Source organism: Littorina saxatilis, linkage group LG12 (genome assembly GCF_037325665.1).
Source record: "Littorina saxatilis isolate snail1 linkage group LG12, US_GU_Lsax_2.0, whole genome shotgun sequence".
Lineage (NCBI taxonomy): Eukaryota > Metazoa > Mollusca > Gastropoda > Littorinimorpha > Littorinidae > Littorina > Littorina saxatilis.
The window spans coordinates 13,453,149-13,476,344 of NC_090256.1; the positions used below are offsets into that span (position 1 = coordinate 13,453,149).

At 44.4% G+C, this 23,196-nt stretch overlaps 1 protein-coding gene across 1 annotated transcript in view; it reads left to right on the plus strand.

Annotated features, from left to right (window-relative positions):
• Positions 1-21,406, plus strand: part of LOC138981289 (mitogen-activated protein kinase kinase kinase 20-like) — a 43,494-nt gene extending 22,088 nt beyond the window's left edge. Inside the window, exons 16-20 of the mRNA XM_070354150.1 lie at positions 274-372; positions 6,601-6,729; positions 9,216-9,290; positions 9,576-9,861; positions 12,900-21,406. Of these exons, the coding sequence (XP_070210251.1) occupies positions 274-372; positions 6,601-6,729; positions 9,216-9,290; positions 9,576-9,861; positions 12,900-13,849 (1,539 nt within the window). The 3' untranslated portion in view covers positions 13,850-21,406. The remainder of the gene's footprint in view (positions 1-273; positions 373-6,600; positions 6,730-9,215; positions 9,291-9,575; positions 9,862-12,899) is intronic.
• The last annotated feature ends 1,790 nt before the right edge of the window (positions 21,407-23,196 follow it).

The window sequence follows — 23,196 nt, forward strand, 5'->3', positions numbered from 1 at the left end:
TAAAAGGAGAGATTGTTAAGATATTGGGGTAGATTTACACAGGTCACCAACAGAATATGTGAGAAAACAGGATCTTAAAAGGGAGGGAGTCTTAAAACAGGGAGTCTTAGAGGGGGTCCATGGTATTGTATTGACTCTTGTTGCTGCCAGCTTTCCACTGAGAGGAAGCAACCCAGAGTAGTAAAAACCAAAATCAAATAAAAATTGTGAGTATTGTTGACACTTGATTGTCTTTGTGCTGGCTGCGTCTGACCTGTGGAGTTTGTGTTCCAGGAGACAACAGCGTCTCTGGTTGCCATGGCAGCGGAGCAGAGGCAGGTCAACCTGACCCTCATCTTTGGGCATCATCTGAGATCTGGTCCAACTTCTGAGGTCAGTGACTGGGGGGGGGGGGGGGGGGGGGGCAGGGATATTTGCATCTTAAATCCAGGCATGAAAACAGAAAGAAAAGAACGAAGTTGAAAAAGGGAAGGAATGTTGACAATCACTGAAAACCTGCTTGGGCAGATCTAGTGTACATAAAAATATAAAACTACAGCTATACACAGCTTTAAGCAAACAAGTTCATAAACAAAAAAAGAACGTTTAGTCATCTTTATCATCATGCTGGGATAGTCTGAATAAACGAAGTCGAAATATTTGAGATCATGCATCCATATGGATTAAAAAGTTGTCTAATTCATTATCCCTTTTTCTTCTCCCCTTCATCCACCCGTTCCTTCTCCCCTTCATCCACCCGTTCCTTCTCCCTTTCATCCACCCGTTCCTTCTCCCCTTCATCCACCCGTTCCTTCTCCCCTTCATCCACCCGTTCCTTCTCCCTTTCATCCACCCGTTCCTTCTCCCCTTCATCCACCCGTTCCTTCTCCCCTTCATCCATCCTGGATGAAACATTGCAACCCCTCGCGGGTTAGGGGGAAGAATTTATCCGATGCTCCCCAGCATGTCGTAAGAGGCGACTAACGGATTTTGTTTCTCCTTTTACCCTTGTTAAGTGTTTCTTGTATAGAATATAGTCAATTTTTGTAAAGATTTTAGTCAAGCAGTATGTAAGAAATGTTAAGTCCTTTGTACTGGAAACTTGCATTCTCCCAGTAAGGTAATACATTGTACTACGTTGCAAGCCCCTGGAGCAAATTTTTGATTAGTGCTTTTGTGAACAAGAAACAATTAACAAGTGGCTCTATCCCCTCTCCCCCCTTTCCCCGTCGCGATATAACCTTCGTGGTTGAAAACGACGTTAAACACCAAATAAAGAAAGAACAGAAACATTGCAAAAAGGCTGAAGAGGAAAGTGAAGAGTTCAAACAGCACAGAGAAACTTAGTATTGTGCTGACATATATCTTTTTCTCTGAGATCAGCAGCTTATCTTGCCAGGAGAGCGCTAGGGCAGAAAGAAAATCCAGAATTCATTGCTAAGTGCCAGGGCCTGGGTTCCAGAAGACGAATGGAACAAGATTGCAGTGTCATGCGGCATCCAAATGCCCCCTCAATCTCTGACACACTCCCCTCTGCTGCACTCTGCAGGGGGAGGGGGGGGGGGTGACGCAGAAGGGGTCTGATTCCACTGAGGTGGGTGCCTTTCCTGTAGGTGGACTTCCTGTAGGTGTTTTAATTCCTGTACACATGGAATGTGCAGGGTGGAGTTTGCGAACGACGGACAAGTGATAAATGTTGTGCACTACACAAACGTTCAGTGTTCAAGACTGAAGTACTCCTATCCCACCATGGTAACCGCAATGCTTTACTTGACTACCCGAACTTATGTTGAACAGCTTGCAGCAAAGATGATGTTCGGAAATAACTCACTTTGGTTTTTATTGGTTGTGAAACTGAGAGTGTACGACTGTACGTGTGTTTTTATTGGTTGTGAAACTGAGAGTGTACGTGTGTTTTTATTGGTTGTGAAACTGAGAGTGTACGTGTGTTTTTATTGGTTGTGAAACTGAGAGTGTACGTGTGTTTTTATTGGTTGTGAAACTGAGAGTGTACGTGTGTTTTTATTGAGACAAACAATCGGCATCCTTGCTCATTTCTACATGGTTCAGACACACTCCCTTGTAACTGGCCTGCCATTTCTACATGGTTCAGACACACTCCCTTGTAACTCAGCCTGTAATGTCACGAGGAAAACTGTAAACTTTCCCATGTGACGTTATATCGGCCAGTCACTAGCGAGGAGCTGTGTCTGACACGAGAACGTGTACATTGTTTATCTCACTAAAAGCAAGGGTATTCACTCTCTCAGAACCCATGCAAACCCTCACTCGTTCACAACCCATATAAACTTGACAGAGTTATTTCCGGAATTTCTCTTTTCCCGAGGGTGCTGGCCGAGCGATCAATATCAATTATTATCATGCTCAATGGTCAGCTGAATGTCCTTATTAGAGTTTATTTGTTTTTACTAAAGTGAAAATGTCATCTTTATTGCACTTCAGTTAATGCTTGTGTCAGACCGTTTTTAAATCAACAAATTCTTTATAAAAAAAACCCATTATTTTTGAGTGTATAGCAAAGCGTCACGTTACTTACAAGAAGAGAAGTGAAAAGCTACACGTACTCCACCCGGTGCATTCCCTGTATACAGGAAAAACACGTCCAAGAATTCCACCTGCAGGAAATGCAGCCACTTTGGGTGGAATCAGACCCTTTCTGCATGAGTTACCTGTGGCAAGAACTGCTGCAGCTGATAACTGGGCTGATAGTGAGGGAGCAGTAATGGCTACAACTTTTCACATCCAGTTGAAAGTCTGTTGCCGTGAACCTCTTGGTATCTGTTGCGTTATCTGCACCTCTGTCAAATTCCTTTACAAACCTTGCTCCTTTTCACCCCATAATCTGGCAGAGAATCCTCAGCTAAGTGGGTTGTTTTTGTTTTGGTTTATGTTTTACTCTGAGAGAGATGATGTGACAGTAATAGCAAGTGGATAGCATCGCATGACAATTTAATTTGTACACATCTTTTGTTTTACTCTGAGAGAGATGATGTGACAGTAATAGCAAGTGGATAGCATCGCATGACAATTTAATTTGTACACATCTTTTGTTTATTTGTTTTCTGTCTATTTTGTTTGTTTGCTGATTTGTTTTTAATTTGACAGTTTGTCTGTTTTGTGCAGTCAGTTTCTCAATTAGAGAAACAGCTTTTTCAATTTTTTTCTCTTTTATAGAAGTTGTGGTATTGTTTCCCAATGATATTTTGTTTTCTGGACATACCATGACAAAGCTAACACACCTTTTACTGCGTGATTTAGAATGAAACAAGTGACAGAACAATCTGTCGTTAAAAGTTGGAGAAAACCCGGATCGTGAAAAAAACATCTGTACCGATGGACGAGCTAGGCATACCAAAACAAACATCACGTGGTCACAAGACTACCATGTGCTTTCCACTTGTCTATTTGTCGAAAGTCAATGATGAAAATATACCTTGTTAATCATAGAACAAAACAGACAATTACTCGGATATTTGTTATATTTGTTATAGGTAAACTCAAGATCTCTGAGATCTCTAGTACTAGCTGGACAACAATCTTAAATAGGTGACTATATATAAGTACACTGCATAGCACAACCTAGCACACCCCAACGTTCCTACCGTTCAACGCCCAGAAGCATGACTACTCCATTCCTGGGGTCATTGAGTTCAGACAGGGAGCTGATACAGACAACTTTTCCTTTTTTGGTTTTCATCATCACTTTACCATTCTTTGTCCATGTTTTTTCACAGATAGCATCACCTTTTGCTACCAGATCTCGCCCCCTTTGTGGAGAAATGTTAACCTTCAACATTTGTTTATTTCACAAGAGTCAAGGATAGCTTTAGAGAAAGTTCATTGGCACTAACAAAAATGATTTAGATAAAAAAAATTAAAAAATTTAAACCCTGTATAAAACCAAACAAACAAAGATGCGTCTTGAAATACTTAGTTAAGGGAGGTCATGTAAGTTAGCATATACAGGTTGAAATTTCTTACGCTAGTTTCTTTTAATAATTATGCCTATACACCCTGGCAGTGATGTTCTGCTTCAAATAGCCTTTTTTGTTTTGTTAAATTTATGTGACGTTCAAACTCATTTTTTTAAAATAGCTAGCTTTTATGCAGATCCGACAGATCGGAAGACTTTTATAATCAGTCTTAAATGTTACTATCTTTTCATTATGTTGACATACCCTATTTCAAACAGCCAGCTCTTATGCAGATCCGACAGATCGGAAGACTTTTGTAATCAGTCTTAAATGTTACTATCTTTTCATTATGTTGACATACCCTATTTCAAACAGCCAGCTTTTATGCAGATCGGACAGATCGGAAGACATGCAATAATCAGTCTTAATTTGAGCTATCTTTTCATTATGTTGACATACCCTAGCTTTCAAACAGCCAGCTTTTATGAAGATCGGACAGATCTGAAGACTTGAGTAATCAGTCTTAATTTGAGCTATCTTTGATTTTGTTGACGTTCCCATCCTGCTGGAGTCTGCTGGAGTCGCTCGCACGGCAGCTGACTTGTGTTTCATCCTTCAACAAAAGTCTCTCCTCATCTTTACCACAGAGTGCTAGGTGCCAGCGAAAAGAGAATGAGTTATGTGCTATTCTGTGAAGTGCGATAATTCTATTTTGCCTCAGCGATCAAAGATAAGCCAGGGGCGGGTTTTTATGACAAGGGAAGAGAAAATAGTAGTTGCGAGGCAAAATGAAAAGAATGAGGCAAGTCTTAGAGAGGGGGGGGGGGGGGGAATAGGGAGGGGGGGGGGGGGAATAGAGGGGGGGGATAGAAAGGGGGGATAGAGCGTGGGGGGGGGGGGGGTATGTATTTGGATGCTGGTTTTTATGATAAGGGAGCAGGGGCTGACTCTGAGGAAAGAGAATAAGAAAGTTGTGAGGGGGAAATAAAAAAAATGAGGCAAGTCGCAGAGAGGAGGAGTGTATATGGATGCTGGTTTTTATGATAAGGGAACAGGGGCTGAGTGAAGAGAAGATGGAAGTTGTAAAGGGAAATGAAAGGCAAAGCTTTGTGTTGGCTTCCACTGTCGGTGGCAATCAGCTGAACGGGGAATGCCAGCTGGTGCTTTCCCCACGGAGACCAGACAAGGGATGACGCTATCTCACTCTTGCATCTTGTGCTTAGTGTATAGAGCCCTATCGGAACCAAACAGCTAGCTACATTTTTAAAAGCTGCCTCATATGGTGTACGGCTTTTGTTACTTTTGTTCAAAGTAGGTTTGACAGGAAGGAAATAATTCATAAAGTAGTACAGTTGAAGTGCCTTTTTTAAGACCCCCAAATGTTAGACTTTTCCCCAGCTCTGGTGTATTGTGTTGATAAAGCCTCTACATTTACCCCCATTTCAAGATTTCCTCTCTCTAAGACCTGGTTTTTCACATTTGTGTTGGTCTTGAATACTATACTATACCATCTGACTGAAATATTTATAATGGATTGCTCTGCTGTTGTAGATTAATGAATGCCCTAATTAACTTTACTGAAAAGTTCATACAGTTGCAGTTCAAAGTTGTTGACTTGCAGAAGAAGAAATGACATCAAAGACGTATATGCCTGTCGGAGATTTTTTTTTTAACCTGTTGCAGAATTTCTGGGCAATTGAGTCATTTTTGGTGCACTTTGTTTGTAATTGTATTGTTCTGTTTTGTTTTGTTGTTGTCTTCTTCTCTTTGTTCGTCTCTGTTTTGAATGACCTATAATACCCAAACCTACTTCCCCGTCTTTTGCCATTCCATTTTATGTCTACTTGTTTATGTTGACTTTGGTTTGGTTTTTGTTGTAGTTCATTCCCCCCCTCCCCACCCCCCTTCCTCACCCCCCTCCTTTGGTCTGGCTTGTTCTGGTTGTTTCTCTGCACGAAAGTTTAGCTCCCATTGCTTTCCACTAATGTCTGTGTTTATGCCTCTGCAGGTTCTAATGGGGCCCACCAGACTCATAGCTGGCATTGTCAGAGGAATGGTTCCTGAAGTTGAAAGAATAGTGGTGGTGTATTTTGTGGGTCTGATGCTCTGGTCTTCCTGGCTGTGTGTCATTTAGGGTCTCTTTTAGTCTGCAGCAGGAGCTTTTATTGCTTCGCTTTCCTTTGATGTCCAAGAGTGCTTGGTGCTAGTTTGCTTTTTGCCTTCACTTCCTAAATGATGTTTGTAATTAAAGGATCCTTTACCTTCAGTGACTGGTTTTGGTTCAGGGTGAACGAAGATTTGACATTGTTTGTTCAGCATGTCTGTGATCTTACAAACAAAGTTTTTTTTTTTAATTTCTTTTGTCATTTCTGTATCTTATGGCCAGACATTTGGTATACATTTAAGGTGAAAGTTAATAGGGATATGAACATGATTGTGCAATAAAGACTTTGTTTGGTCCCTTTTCATTAGATCACCCCCCCCTTCCCCCTGCCACTACCAACCTCCCTCCCTTTTTCTCTCTTTCTTTCATTTATTTATTTAATTTTCTGGGTGGTTTTTTTTTTTAAACAAAAACTTTATGTTCATTCTGCTCATGGTTTAGAACTTTGGTGGGATTTTTTTGTCATGAAAACACTGCGTAACAACTTTATTTCTCAAAAAAAGCTTGTGTTGATTGTGACAGGACACCAAGTGGAAGATGTACGTTGAGATAGACGATGAAGAGGACTCTGGTGACACGCCTCTGCCACTGGTCCATGACGTGGCTTTTACGTGCAAGAACCCAGCCTTTGGCACATTCAAGCTGAATTATGTAAGTACTGTCACTGGTGCATGACGTCAATTTTACCTGCTAGAACCCAGCCTATGGCACATTCAAGTTAAACTATGTAAGTACTGTCACAGGTGCATGACGTCAATTTTACCTGCTAGAACCCAGCCTATGGCACATTCAAGTTGAACTATGTTAAGACCTGTAAATGGTGCATGATATGGCTTTTACCTGCAAGAACCCAGCCTTTGGCACATTCAAGCTGAACTATGTTAAGACCTGTAAATGGTGCATGATATGGCTTTTACCTGCAAGAACCCAGCCTTTGGCACATTCAAGCTGAACTATGTTAAGACCTGTAAATGGTGCATGATATGGCTTTTACCTTCAAGAACCCAGCCTTTGGCACATTCAAGTTAAACTATGTAAGTACTGTCACTTTTACCTGCAAGACCCCAGTCTATGGCAGCTTCCAGTTGAACTATGTAAGTACTGTCACTTTTACCTGCAAGAACCCAGTCTATGGCAGCTTCAAGTTGAACTATGTAAGTACTGTCACTTTTACCTGCTAGAACCCAGTCTATGGCAGCTTCAAGTTGAACTATGTAAGTACTGTCACTTTTACCTGCAAGAACCCAGTCTATGGCAGCTTCAAGTTGAACTATGTAAGTACTGTCACTTTTACCTGCAAGAACCCAGTCTATGGCAGCTTCAAGTTGAACTATGTAAGTACTGTCACTTTTACCTGCTAGAACCCAGTCAATGGCAGCTTCAAGTTGAACTATGTAGGTACTGTCACTTTTACCTGCAAGAATCCAGTCTATGGCAGCTTCAAGTTGAACCGTGTAAGTACTATCACTTTTACCTGCAAGAACCCAGTCAATGGCAGCTTCAAGTTGAACTATGTAGGTACTGTCACTTTTACCTGCAAGAACCCAGTCTATGGCAGCTTCAAGTTGAACTATGTAGGTGCATCTTGAGAGCTTCAGTTTTGTGTAGAATTGTACAGCGGTAACTGCAATGAAAGGACACCTGTGGGACCAACCGAAAATCTCCATACCTGTCCGCTGAACCTGTGACAAAAAACCTTTCTGAAGAGAGGACACCTCTTAATAAAGCCCTCTTTCTGTGGTCCCTTCATCTGTGAACTTAACCAAGATATCTGTCATGAAGGATGCCTGCGGGGGGGACACCCGTCCTGTCTTCACAGGCACAGTGGAACGATGACTTTTGGTTGGTCCTTTGGGTAGTCGTTGAAGACAGGTTCAACTGTAATTACAAAAAATTCTTGTTTTTTTTTAAACCAAATGAAATTTATGAAATGGGTAAGGTATGTATGAAATATTCCATCCACAGCAAATCATACAGGGGAGCCCCCTTTTCAGACCTCCCAAGAACCGGCACGGTTGGCCTAGTGGTAAGGCGTCCGCCCCGTGATCGGGAGGTCGTGGGTTCGAACCCCGGCCGGGTCATACCTAAGACTTTAAAATTGGCAATCTAGTGGCTGCTCCGCCTGGCGTCTGGCATTATGGAGTTAGTGATAGGACTGGTTGGTCCGGTGTCAGAATAATGTGACTGGGTGAGACATGAAGCCTGTGCTGTGACTTCTGTCTTGTGTGTGGCGCACGTAATATGTCAAAGCAGCACCGCCCTGATATGGCCCTTCGTGGTCGGCTGGGCGTTAAGCAAACAAACAAACAAAAGACCTCCCAAGAGCCAGGTCTTACAAAGCCAGGTCTTACAAAGCCAGGTCTTACAAAGCCAGGTCTTACAAAGCAAGGTCTTACAAAGCCAGGTCTTACAAAGCAAGGTCTTACAAAGCCAGGTCTTACAAAGCAAGGTCTTACTTCTTCTTCTTCTTCTGCGTTCGTTGGCTGAAACTCCCATGTACACTCGTGTTTTTTGCACGAGTGGAATTTTACGTGTATGACCGTTTTTTACCCCACCATTTAGGCAGCCATAGGCCGTTTTCGGAGGAAGCATGCTGGGTATTTTCATGTTTCTATAACCCACCGAACTCTGACATGGATTACAGGATCTTTTTCGTGCACACTTGGTCTTGTGCTTGCGTGTACACACGGGGGGTGTTCGGACACCGAGGAGAGTCTGCACACAAAGTTGACTCTGAGAAATAAATCTTTCGCGGAACGTGCAGGGGACGAACTCACGCTGACAGCGGCCAACTGGATACGAATCCAGCGCGCTACCGACTGGGCTACATCCCCGCCCCCAGGTCTTACATTGAAGGAGGGAGTCTTAAATTGGGGGTAAAATTACAGAAGTCATGAACAGAAAATCTAAAAAAAGCCAGGTCTTACAAAGGACAGAGTCTTAAATTGGGGGTAAAATTACAGAAGTCATGAACAGAAAATCTAAAAAAGCCAGGTCTTAAAAAGCCAGGTCTTAAAAAGCCAGGTCTTAAAAAGGAGGAAGTCTTGAAAGGGTGTTCCATTGTACTGGGGAGATGTTGAATTAGAACTTTGGATTGGATGTTGATAATCTGTTTAAATGTGTTTGTGTATGTGCAGCCCCCGTTCATCATGGAAAAATGGTGTCATGGAACTGTTTCCGACATGACCGTGGAGTGTGTGGTCAGCTATGAGGTCAGTCTTTTACGTTTGTCAGTGTTTTCATTTAGTTTATTATTCGTTTACTGGGAAATTCTGGTCGCTTCCTCCCAGTGGAAAGCTAGCAGCAACAAGAGTCAAGAGACCCCCACCCCCTCCATCATTATATCGCGAAAAGCATATATCACGGTCTGATTCTTTGCACCCCAAACACCGTGATAATGTAGTATTGTTCATTTTGTTTTAATCTCTTATAGCTGAAGCTGCTTTCCATCCATTCTTGCTTTTGTTGCTGAAGCATTATTTCGGTTATCTCCACAGGCTACTGTACAGAAGCCCAAGTCCACACGATTCCTGTACCAACTAGACAGCAAGGCCGCGTCGTCCTGTCAGAAAACTGTGACCTTGACCTTGGAGCAGCACACAGGCACAGCCGAGAGTCCTCAGTCGGGAAGTGTGGTGAACAGTATAGTGGCGCCCCCCATCGCCTCCGTGCCAAGCACCCCCTCCCGCCCCCTGCCTCACAGCGCCAGCAGTCCTTTGCTGCAAGGTGTTTGGAAAAACAAGAGTGACTTCGTGTCTGTCACACTGCCAGAATCAGTCAAATGTGAGTGTGAGGATTGTGTGTGTGTGTCTTTGTGTGTGTTTGTGTGTGTGTGTGGGTGGGTGGGTGTGTGGGTGGGTGCGTGCGTGCGTGCATGGAAAAGAAAATGACTTCCTGTCTGTCACACTGCGAATCAGTCAAATGTGAGTGTGAGGAGTGTGTGTGTGTGTGTGTGTGTGTGTGTGGGTGTGTGTGTGTGTGTGTGTGTGTGTGTCCTTGTGTGTGGGTGTGTGTGTGTGGTTGGGTGGGTGCGTGCATGGAAAAACAAAAATGACTTCGTGCCTGTCACACTGCCAGTCAGTCGAACGTGAGTGTGAGGATCGTGTGTGTTAACCAAAAAGTAATTACTTTTGCCTCATTTAGCCCATGTCCATATGCTATTCAGCTGCTGGGTCTTGACTGAAATGCAAGCCACATAAATAAAAAGTTAAAAACTACTCATATTGCAGGGATGTCGTTAGGCGGCGGACATCGGACATAGACCGATTGAAAGGCTCAAATGTCCAATTCACATAGCCGCATGGCGGTCAGATGTCCTATCGTTTTGAACTGAGCGCTGTCATTGTCCGATAAAAACTCCATGCCTTTGGACAGCGTGATATTCGATATTTTCTGTTCAAGATACACATTTTCAAAAAGCGACCGAGCACTCTCGCACTGAAGTCGTGTAGTGCTGATCTTGCGTTTTCGGGAATTCCGAACCATTTGCGATATGAGCTGTTTGGGTACACCTGTCTGCAACAAACTAAAGTTAGGAGTACGGGAGACAACTCCAACTGACTATTAAGTCTTGCGTCTGCTTTCGGTTTCAGTTCGAGACATTTTGACGAAGCGCATTGAATTATGCCACCGAAATAAAACTAAAGCCTGCCAAAGATCAACAAAAGCTGAAGATCTTTGGCATCATGTGCTACGTTTGAGTCAAAAACAGGTAAAAACGCGGCGAGCGTCATTCTTGAAAATGACAGTGCCAATGACAGTGTCGCCGCTGAAACTGACACAACCACGGAAAGAGAAGTTGTGTCTTTTGTCCAGGACATGGTGTCGGCACGACAGGAAATTTTTGTTATTTTGATCTTAGTTGCATGCAGGCTGCTTCAACCCTTTCTTTTTTGCCTCTATTTTATTTTATTTTTTATTTTTATTTTTTTGGCGGGGAGCATCCTTCTTCATTGATCTTTTTTTTTCTTCTTTTTTTTCTGCTTTTTATATTAGTGTTTCTACTTTAAATATACCTATTCTTCTTCTTCTTCTGTGTTCGTGGGCTGAAACTCCCACGTACACTCGTTTTTTTTTGCAGGTGTGGAATTGTACGTGTATGACCGTTTTTACCCCGCCATACGCCGATTTCGGGGGAGGCATGCTGGGTATTTTCGTCTTTCTATTACCCACCGAACTCTGACATGGATTACAGGATTTTTTCCGTGCGCACTTGGTCTTGTGCTTGTGTGTACACTGTGACGAAGGGGGATAAGTCACTAGCAGGTCTGCACATAAGTTGACCTGGGAGATCGGAAAAATCTCCACACTTAACCCACCAGGCGGCCGCGGCCGGGATTCGAACCCTCGACCTTCTGATTAATAGGCCGACGTCTTACCACCCCGCCACGGCGCCCGTCTAATATATTATATCATTAACAATACTATTTCTAAATGTATTTCAAACAACTTTTCTATATAACAATCCCCTCTCAAAAATGCATCCAATATTCAGAGGGGAACCATATCTATAAATACCAACACACATTTTGGCTATCACAATCAAATAATTCACATAACTTATTAGTGCCTTGGAACTTTGTGAATTTTCAAACAGGCCCAAAAAAACTTCCTTTACGGTAATTTTAATAATCATATTATATTTATAATTCACTTTATCCTCAACGCATTTCCAAATGGACATAATTTTCGGGCAAAAATTAAAAAAAATTTCAATATAATCAATTTTGTTCTCACAAACGGGCGGGGATGTAGCTCAGTCGGTAGCGCGCTGGATTTGTATCCAGTTGGCCGCTGTCAGCGTGAGTTCGTCCCCACATTCGGCGAGAGATTTATTTCTCAGAGTCAACTTTGTGTGCAGACTCTCCTCGGTGTCCGAACACCCCCGTGTGTACACGCAAGCACAAGACCAAGTGCGCACGAAAAAGATCCTGTAATCCATGTCAGAGTTCGGTGGGATATACAAACACGAAAATACCCAGCATGCTTCCTCCGAAAACGGCGTGTGGCTGCCTAAATGGCGGGTAAAAAACGGTCATACATGTAACATTCCACTTGTGCAAAAAACACGAGTGTACGTGGGAGTTTCATCCCACGAACGCAGAAGAAGAAGAAGAAGAAGTTCTCACAATAAGTACAACAATTACTCGAGGAAATACCTATTTTATACAATAAAATATTTGTGGGGTAAATATTGTGCAATATTTTCCATTGTAACATTCGCAATTAATCTTGTTTCAGTGGTTACTTTGTTTACCATTAACCGCTGCTCTTTTCCCGGCCTGAAATCAAATTTATTTTCCCAAAATTTAACTATAGAAACGGCCTTTTAACTATTCATGGCTGACCCTGTTTGGTTGGTTAGACCTTGACAGCAAAGAGACCATACTGCTTTGTCGAATCTGTGTTGAACCGGACTTTTTTTTTCCTTTTTTTTTCTCAGTATTTCATTTTCTAGTCAAATCATGCAGTTTGTGAGACAATCAAAAAAAGAGTGCTGAAGGTTTTCGTTGCTTTTTGGATGTTTGTTTATTTTTGTGTGTGTCCTATTTGGAACTAAATTGATAAAACAATGCATGCACAAATGTTTGGTGTATATATCCTATTATGTGTGTGTGTTTAAGCATGTGTGTGTGCATATGATTTTGGAACCATTCCATGGACTGTGTTTTGCACAAAATTATGATGTCCTATTGAAATTTCTGAAAGTGGTCAAATGTCCTTTTGATTCTGAAGAGATCAGGACATTTGTCCTATAGGTGTGAATTTGTAACAACATCCCTGATATTGTAAGCTACATATCTGCTCCTCTACTGTTGCAGATAAGTCTGACTTGTGGGCCAGTATTGTGGCAGGTCGCAGTCGCTCGGGGTCCATGTCCACCGCCAAACCCATCCCCGGCACCACCATGACTCTGCCAGTCAACCCCGCCCTGCCCGCGTCCAGAAGCCACTCACTCACCGGTCACAGCCCCTCCTACCCTTCTCTTTCCGACGCCGTTAGTAGACACCATTCCGCAGAATCTCCGCTCTCTGGAGGGGCGAACAGCCCTGGAGGCAACGACACTGGGGACGATAACACAGCCAAGGTCAAGTTTTTCCTGGAGGAGACCTCCTCCGTCGGTTCTCGCACGAGCACCGAGAGTGGCTACAGCGAGAATCGCCATGGCAACACTGGTTCTTACGCGGATATGTGTAAAAAGCCTGTGTCCTCCTTAGCGAAAGCAGCAGTAGTGGGAGATTCTGTGAAGATGTCAGGCAACAGAGATGTGCCTATTGGTAGAGGATCACCAAGGTCTTCCGCTGGGGATAACATGGGGAAAGGGGACAATGTTGGGAAAGGGGAATGGAGGTGGAACAGAGACGGACAGGATGGGCAATATCATAGGGGAAGGGGAAGAAACTATGACAGCAGGGGAGGGAACTATGAAGGCAGGGGAGGGAACTATAGTGGCAGGGGAGAAAACTATAGGGGTAGGAAAGGAAACTACGGCAACAGGGATGGTTACGATGGCAGCAGGGATGGTTACTATGGCAGCAGGGGAGGGAACTATGGCAACAGGGGAGAGAACTATGGCAATAGGGAAGATGGCTTCAATGTAGGTCACAGCAGAGGTCGGAGGGGCGGGCGTTACCACCATGACGATCAGTACAGCAGACAAGGCGGTCGACAGGCCAGAAGTGAGCCACAGTTGAGCGCACAGAATGTGGAGGAAAACCAAAACCTGCGTCGTGCTGTCAGTGATCGACCACCACATCCCCGTCGCAGATAACAACCTTGTGTGGGGGGTCCTTGTAACCTGTGGTTTGTGTGCCATTGGGTCAGTAACACTCTTTTGCTTTATTTTGACTACACTGGAACCCAAAACAATCTGAGAAAATCAGGTCTTTAAAAGGAGGGAGTTAGTGCTTTTGTGAACAAGAAACAATTGGCAAGTGGCTCTATCCCATCTCCCCCCTTTCCCCGTCACGATATAACCTTCGTGGTTGAAAACGACGTTAACACCAAATAAAGAAAGAAAGGAGGGAGTCTGGGATTGGATGTAAATTTTACACAGGTTATAAACAGAAAATGTAAAAAAAAGTACGGTCTTAAAAGATGGACTCTACTGTGCTTATATCTGTGATGGGTGACTCGGTGATTTGAGATGCCAAGCAACTGTCATACATTATGGTCCATGCTGATTTAGACGGTAAAATATTTATCTGTGAAATCTAAACAACTTAAATATATTAAAATATTTATCTGTGAATTTGCTGTTAGAAAGGGCTATAGATGCAACACTTTTTGGGGTGAGGTGGGGAAGTGTTGTTCCAAGTCTCAGAGGACCATAATTAAGGTCAGTTGGACCCGGATTGAAAATGTTTACAGGTTCAAATGTCCTGGCGTTGTCCGCTTAAGAAAATTGTCACATGTAGTGGAAGTTGTCAAGCTGTACCCCTTCAGCCTCTCTAACATCATGACATGGGGGAAAACCAGCACACAGACACCTGCTTAACACACACACACATACTCAAAATAATGTTGTGCTACACCATGTACAATTGCCAAAGCTCCACAGGAAACAGTCAGGGAGTTGATTGTTGGTATGTGTCCAAGAGGAGGGATGGTCTTGTCCCCGTCGCAGATAACAACCTTGTGAGTGAGGGGGCCGTGCTGCCTGTTGTTTGGGTGCCATTGGATCAGTAACACTCATATTCTTCAATTTGACTTCTTATATTTGTGCTGGGTGAATTGGCAATGCATGGGTGCATGACCCCTCATACATGGTCACAAGTTTATTGGTGAATTTGCTGTTAGAAAAGGCTAGATGCAACACATTCTTTGGTGTGGTGGGGTGGGGGTGGGCAAGTTTTATCGGATACAGTCTTGTTCCAAGGTCAGTTTGACCCGGATTGAAAATATTTATTGGTCCAAATGTCCTGGCGTTGTCCGCTTAGGAATGTTGTTAGTGGTAGTTGTCAAGCTGTACCTCTTCAGCCTCTCTAACATCATAACATGGGGGAAAACCAGCACACAGACACCTGCTCAACACACACACATACAGCGCTGAAAGTCCAACAAATGGTATACTCGCCTTTGGCTAGTGATTCTGAAAATGTACTAGCCAGAAAGCAAACTTTACTAGCCAAACCAACAATTTGTTGCAGCAACTTTACTCGCATTTGGCGAGTAGATGAAGATTTCTACTCGCCAGTTACATGTTTCTACTCGCCATGGCGAGTAAAATACTCGCCACTTTCAGGCCTGACATACTCAAAAGAATGTTGTGCTACACAATGTAAAATTGCCAAAGCTCCACAGGGACCGTTTGGGGATAACCATTATACAACATCCCCCTTTAAAGATCGCGAAGACAAACTTCGCGCATCTTTCGATATCGATTTTGATGTTCGCGAAGCTTTCAAGTTCACTGAATGTTCGCGAAGTTTTTATATGTCCAATCTGTCTGGCTTCTTGACTGGGCGGCCGCTTCGGGTGTAGACTTGGTTGTCAACTGGCACAGGATCACTGGCGGTGACTGGTTCCGGCATAGCTTGCGGAATGCTGATGTCTCCAGGGTGTTGAGCTTGGACCGGGATCAGCGAGGACACTCCTGGGGTACCGAATTTGGATTGACCTAGTGGTAAGGCGTCCGCCCCGTGATCGGGAGGTCGTGGGTTCGAACCCCGGCCGGGTCATACCTAAGACTTTAAAATTGGCAATCTAGCGGCTGCTCCGCCTGGCGTCTGGCATTATGGGGTTAGTGCTAGGACTGGTTGGTCCGGTGTCAGAATAATGTGACTGGGTGAGACATGAAGCCTGTGCTGCGACTTCTGTCTTGTGTGTAGCGCACGTTATATGTCAAAGCAGCACTGCCCTGATATGGCCCTTCGTGGTCGGCTGGGCGTTAAGCAAACAAACAAACAAACAAACAAACAAACTCCTGGGGTCTGAAAGTCTCTCTTGCTGCAAGGTCCCGAGGGAAAAGGTGTCTGTTTCTTCTCTTGCTGCCACTTGGCGTCTGTACTTCGTAGGAACGAAAGGGCAAAGTCTTGGGGATGACGCCTTGCTGTCCAGTTGGTCCAACCAGCACAGGCTGTCCTGGTACTAGATCAGGCGCAACTTCGCACGATGAGCTCTGTCCAGTTGGTCCAACCAGCACAGGCTGTCCTGGTACTAGTTCAGGCGCAACTCTGGCATGATGAGCTCTGTCGAAGTTGAGGTTCATCTTCATCTTCTGTTCAGCATCGGCTTTGGCAACTTCAAGTGAACCTTGGCTTTTTCTCATGAAGTTCCTTGAAATGGAGGGCACGATGGTTCTTATTTTCCTCCCCATCAGGAGTTCTGCAGGGCTTTTCCATATCTGTAGTGGAGTGGCTCGGTACATCATGATGGCGATGTGGGGGTCATTTGCCTTTTTCAGTAATTTTGTCACTGTCTCCACCGCTCTTTCAGCTTCACCGTTTGCAGGTGGGTAATAAGGACTACTGGTGGTATGGTCAAACCCGTAGGTTGATGCAAACTTTCTGAATTCTTCATTTTTGAATTGAGGTCCATTGTCTGTCATTACACTCTGTGGAACACCATGTCTGGAGAAGATGCTTTTAATGTGGGCTATGGTGGTGATGGCTTTCTCGTTCTTTAAATGGGCTAACTCGATAAAGCGAGAGTAATAGTCTATGACTAGTAGGTATTGCTCTCCTTTGAAGTCAAAGAGGTCCATATCAACTTTCTGCCATGGAAAATCTGGAGTCTGCGTTGGGATGAGAGGCTCAGGGGGGGACTTTTCTTTCTTGCATACAGGTCGAACAGTTTGTCACCATCGTCTCGATCTGTGAAGACAATCCAGGCCACCAAACGCTCTCTCTGCCCAAGGCACGACATTTTACAATGCCCTGGTGTCCTGCATGCACTTTCTGCAAAACATCTTTTCGCAAAGTCTCTGGAATGATAATTCTACTTCCATACAGCAGAAGTCCTTCATGGATGGATATCTCATGGCGTACTGCCCAGAAAGCTTTCAGTTTCTCGTTGTCTTGACAGGAGTATGGTCATCCTTCTTGAGTGTACTTCTTCAATGTTTCGCACAGAGGATCTTGTCCTGTTTCTTTTCTGATTTCTTCTAATCTCCTCTCTGTGGCAGGAAGATTGCCAATAACTTGGTGGATGAGGAGGTCGCTTTCTTCTTCGAGTTTCTTCTCTGTTTCTTCAGGCTCTTGAGTTGGGGCCCTGGAGAGTGTATCTGCGGTGATGAGGTTCTTCCCTTGAGTATACACTATCTTGTAAAGGTACCTCATCAGGCGCATTCTGAATCTCTGTATGCGTGGTGTGAGTTCATCGAGGTTCTTTGTCTTTAGGAGTGCCAGCAGAGGTTTGTGGTCTGTTTCAATAGTCAGATCTGCTAGTCCTGTGATATACTCCGAGAACTTCTCACACGCCCAGGTTGCAGCAAGTGCTTCTTTTTCTACTTTCGCGTACCTCTGCTCTGTTGGCGTCATTGATCTGGAGGCGTAGAACACGGGTTTAAGAGTTTCGTCTGTTTGCTTCTGGAAGAGGACTGCTCCCAATCCATACGATGAAGCATCAACAGAGACAACCGTCTTCCTGTCGGGACTGTAGTGAGCAAGAACTGAGGCGGACATCAGTTTCGTCTTGATGTTCTGAAACGCTGTCTCCTGCATGCTGTCCCAGAACCAATCGTTGTCCTTCTTCAGAAGATCTCTCAGTGGTTTGACGTCTCCTGCATGCTGTCCCAGGACCAATCGTTGTCCTTCTTCATAAGATCTCTCAGTGGTTTGACGTCTCCTGCTAAAGTGGAACCTGCGAACTTGGAAACATGGTTGACCATCCCTAACAGTCTCCTGAGATCAGAAATGTTTGCTGGCCTCGGAAAATTCTTGATGGCTGCAACCTTGCCAGGATCAATCGCGATTCCGTCTCTGGACACCACATGTCCTAGGAACTTGATTGTTTCCTTGGAGAACTGGCACTTCTCTGCATTCAGCGTTCTCCAGCTTTTTCACAACGTGATCCAGATTGTCGTCATGCTCTTTCTGGTTACGACCGTAGATCAGGAGGTCGTCTATGTCACAGATGACGCCGCTTTGTCCCGAGAGGAGTTTAGTCATGGTCCTCTGGAACACTTCAGGACCCGAACTTATCCCGAAAGGTAGTCTTGTATAGCAGTATCTTCCGAACGGTGTGATGAACGTCGTCAGAAATTGGCTGTCTTCGTCCAACGGAATCTGGTAGAATCCACTGTTACAGTCCAATTTCGAGAATACTTTTGCTCCTGACAATTGGGCTAACAGCTGATCGGTAGAGGGAAGCGGGAAGTTCTCCCTTCTCACCGATTCATTCAGTTTTGTCAGGTCGACGCACAGCCTGACCTTGTCGTTGCTTTTTGGTACTGCAACGATGGGAGCGCACCAGTCTGTTGGACCGGCACGGTTGGCCTAGTGGTAAGGCGTCCGCCCCGTGATCGGGAGGTCGTGGGTTCGAACCCCGGCCGGGTCATCCCTAAGACTTTAAAGTTGGCAATCTAGTGGCTGCTCCGCCTGGCGTCTGGCATTATGGGGTTAGTGCTAGGACTGGTTGGTCCGGTGTCAGAATAATGTGACTGGGTGAGACATGAAGCCTGTGCTGCGACTTCTGTCTTGTGTGTGGCGCACGTTAAATGTCAAAGCAGCACCGCCCTGATATGGCCCTTCATGGTCGGCTGGGCGTTAAGCGGCAAACAAACAAACAAACCAGTCTGTTGGCTGCGTCACGGGTCGGATTACTTCTTGTTTGTCCAGCTTCTCAAGTTCTGCCTTGACCTTACTCTTGAGGGGCAAAGCCAAACGTCTTGGTGTGGACACAGCAAAAGGAACCGAGTTTTCCTTCAGCCTTATTTTGTACGAGTTTTGGATTTTACCCAGTCCTTTGAAAAGCTTTGGGTACTGCCTCTTGCTGCTTGTCTCGAGTGTTTCTGCTACGTAGCTGACTCTTTCTACGAGTTACAGGGCAGTTATGGCAGGCCTACCCAGAAGTGGTTCCTCTAGCCCTTTCACCACGAACACATCTTGGATCGCAGTCTTCTGCTTGTAGGTGATCTTGCCTTTGAACTTGCCTACTATACTCATTTCGGCTCTCCCTTGACCGAAACGTTTCTTCCCTGCTTTTTCTAGCGGGCGCTTTGAACTTGGAACTAGGTTGTCCAGGATGACAGTCACGTCGGCTCCAGTGTCAATCTTGAACACTTGGTCAGCACCCTCCATCTTGACTGTGATCCGCCACTTATCTGACGTCACTTCACCAACCACAGAACCCAAATAAGCTTCAGCTCCTTCTTCCTCTTCCACTGGTTGGATGAACGTCAGACCGTCGCATAATGACCCACCTTGGAGCATTGGTGGCACTTGGCGTTCTTGGCTGGACATGCTTCTCTGTTGTGAGGTGGGGTTCTCCCACAACGAGAGCAATGGGACTGTCTGGGACTGGTAGGGTTTGGGGTATATTGGAAGGACTTGGACTTTTGGGGTCTTTGCTTTCCAGTCGGTCGACTGCCTGACTTGTTAGATGAGGTGAAACGATCAACTGAAGCGTCTTTTGACATCTCCTGAAGCTGCTGTTGAGATGTCTCGTAAGCTCGGCAGACATCGACTGCTTTCTTGAAATTAATGTGGAATCTTCTAAAAGTTTCTCACGAGCAGCATCGCTCTTCACGCCCACCACAATGCGATCACGCAGCATTCTGTCTTCCATTTCTCCAAAATTGCAGTTTTTCCCCAGCTTGCGCAGAGCTGCAACATATGCTTCAATGGACTCAGAGGAATCTTGGTTTCTGGTGTGGAACTTATATCTGTTACAAAAGCTTCATGGAAGTGCTCGACCTTGGCAGCAGTGATGGCTTGCGTGACTCGAAGCAGCGCATCCCTGAGAATCTGCCGGTGAACCTCCAGGCCAGAGTGTCGCCATGCACGCACCGCTTGCCGTCTCTCGATCTTGGCGGCTGTGATGTCCTCAGAGAACCAGAGAGCCGGCTGTCGCTCAGAGACTGCGCATAGGGATGGTGGGGCGTGTTTGTCGAGGAGCTGGCGCAGAGTCCTTGTAAATTCCTTGTAAATCTCTTGTGTGTAGTCGCTTCTGACACCATGTCATGTTATGGCCTGTGCGTGTGTGTGTATATGCTTTGAATAAACACTCAACTCTCAGACAAATGAACAGGGACGCCGCACACGTCATCAAGATGCGAGCTCAATCTATTCCCAAATCGAACCGTTTGGAGATAACCATTATACAAGATTATCAGTCCAGAATTCTGTGTCCAGTCTGTGCAGACCTCAATCTTAGCATTATGAACACTTCAAAAGGCCAGCTGACCGTGCATTTTGATCGGATTTTGTTGCTGTTGAGAACTACCTCAGAAATGATTCAAACATGCCGATATTTAACTGTGAGTTTGATTCAGAAGAGTTCATTATTGCCTCTTTAAGAATTTTATTCTGTCACTCGATGTCATCATTTTATACCAATTTCTTTCATTGCAAACTCATGGTCACAAAATATGTTGTACATGTATATGAACTTTTTCAAAACTCCAGTGTGTAGATGTGATATTGAGTGTATGTGTATCCGGGTTTGCATGCCTTTGTGCACATTCATGTATGCAGACGTGTGTGTGTGTGTGTGTGTGTGTGTGTGTGTGTGTGTGTGTGTGTGTGTGTGTGTTTGTGTGTGTGTGTAAAGCCGAGCGGTCTTAGCTTCACATTTCTGACACCAATTTGTACCCCGAAAGTGAGACGAGCTTCACATTAACTCTAACTGTCTGTGTCTGTGTCTTAGATGTTATACGTGTTTGAAGGTCATTTGTCAGGATGGCAATCACACGACAGGACAAGCAGACACACAGAATATAAACTCAAGAAGAGGCAGGTGAAGTTCAAAATTGTATTCAATCAAAACAAATCATGAAAACAACTCAATACAAGGCGTAGGTTCTTTTCAGAAAGTATATCTGTACATTGGTTCACTCTATTCCTGACCGGCACGGTTGGCCTAGTGGTAAGGCGTCCGCCCCGTGATCGGGAGGTCGTGGGTTCGAACCCCGGCCGGGTCATACCTAAGACTTCAAAATTGGCAATCTAGTGGCTGCTCCGCCTGGCGTCTGGCATTATGGGGTTAGTGCTAGGACTGGTTGGTCCGGTTTCAGAATAATGTGACTGGGTGAGACATGAAGCCTGTGCTGCGACTTCTGTCTTGTGTGTGGCGCACGTTATATGTCAAAGCAGCACCGCCCTGATATGGCCCTTCGTGGTCGGCTGGGCGTTAAGCAAACAAAACAAAAAACAAAAAAAAACTCTATTCCTGTAATTTCCCTACTACTTAAAAATATATTCTAAGTCCTAAAATGGCTGAAAATTTGGGCATGACCCGTAGGTACCCTTAGCAAAATACGCTACTGAAAAAAATATCTTATGTCCTAAAATGGCTGAAAATTTGGGCAGGGGTTCGGGGCCTGAGTAAAGATAAAGTAAAAGAGTAAAGCGACGCCACTTTACTCGCCGTGTGGTAACCTGGGACTGCGGAACGTTGGTTTTTAACCCTGTTAGTTCAGTCCACAGGGAGGAGTCCGGTATACCATTTAGACACTTAAGCCAGGTTTGTTGCTCAGACCCCGGAGGACAACTTAGAGATGACAACAAATACTTTGTACTAGGTTGGGACCCTCCCACAACCGTTCGGTACTAAGGTTGGGACCCTCCCACAACCTTTTCCACAGGCACAGAAGCAATGCTGTAACTTTAAGTGGGAAGTCCGGTATACCATTTAAACACTTAAGCCAGGTTGGTTGCCAAGACTCCCCCGAACCTATGCTATGCTATGCTAAATTTCTATTTTTGTCCCCAGAATAAGAATCTATTTGGGACATGAGGTGGTTGTACGCTAAGAGTCCCCGAACTATGAAATGGGGGTCCTTAACGTCCTCACAGGAAATTTTCCTTTTTGGGACATGAGTTGGTGATACGCTAAAAATTCCCGAACAAAAAACTAAAGGGGGGGAGTTAACGTCCTCTCAGAAAATATTTCTATTTGGGACAAGAATTGGTGATACGCTAAGGAAATTCCCGAACCTCAGAAACTAACAGCTTATATACCTTCCATGACTGTCCCTGACGTCACAGCTAAGGAACAAATGAAAACGTCGCTCTGGGACCACAGAACAAAATGGGGAGGGAGGGGGGAGAGTTTCGAGGCTGCTGTCAGCCTCCATAGAAGCTACAGTTAAAATGCCTCGAAAATATACAAAAACTCCTGTACTAAGAAAACTACATCAGAACCGTTATAAAGAAATACATCAATAAAATGGAAATTCTTCGACGCATCATTTGATACCAAACACTCGTTGGTTATCAACACTGTGAACAAAGTGCAAAACCTCTGACTATTACCTCGCAAAATAGTCATGTCACACCCAAAACGTATGCAGTTACAAGTTAACTGACCACAATCAATCACAGTGTATATTCAACAGGCTTCTCGTATGTAGATAATAAACATAAAATCTCCATTCTACTAAACAAATGAATACAGAATACATATTTATATCGAATACATGGGTAAAACATAGACCTATATTAGAGTAAAAGAAAGAATGATAGAAAAGCTACATAAAAGAGAGGGAGAGAGAATGTGTGTGTGTGTGTGTGTTCGTCTGTGTGTAACAAGTATTATTAACAAAAGCACAGCAACATAGAAGTAAAGAATTAGGTCAAAAAGGAAAAGGGGTTGGGGAGGAGGGAGGTGAGAGGTGGATGTAAAAAAACAATGCCCTCGCTGACTGCCCTCGCGCACAAACAAAGGGTTGGTGACAGGAGAAGTGACCTTGCGGTTAAAAAGTCAATACAGAAAGGTTACATGGGAGAGGGGGGAAAAAGGTTCACAGACTGGCCTCTCCGACCTCCAATGCTTGAATCCAGTCAGTTCGGCACCATCGTGTCAAAGCCAATTAAATTCTACCGCGAGAGAACAATGAGAATTCGGACTGGATCATACCTATTTCCAAACCATTTACTAAGGGAAAGAACAAATATGATTTTAGAGTGTGAATCTTAATTCCACACCGTTTCAATACTAACTTAGATAATGTATTCT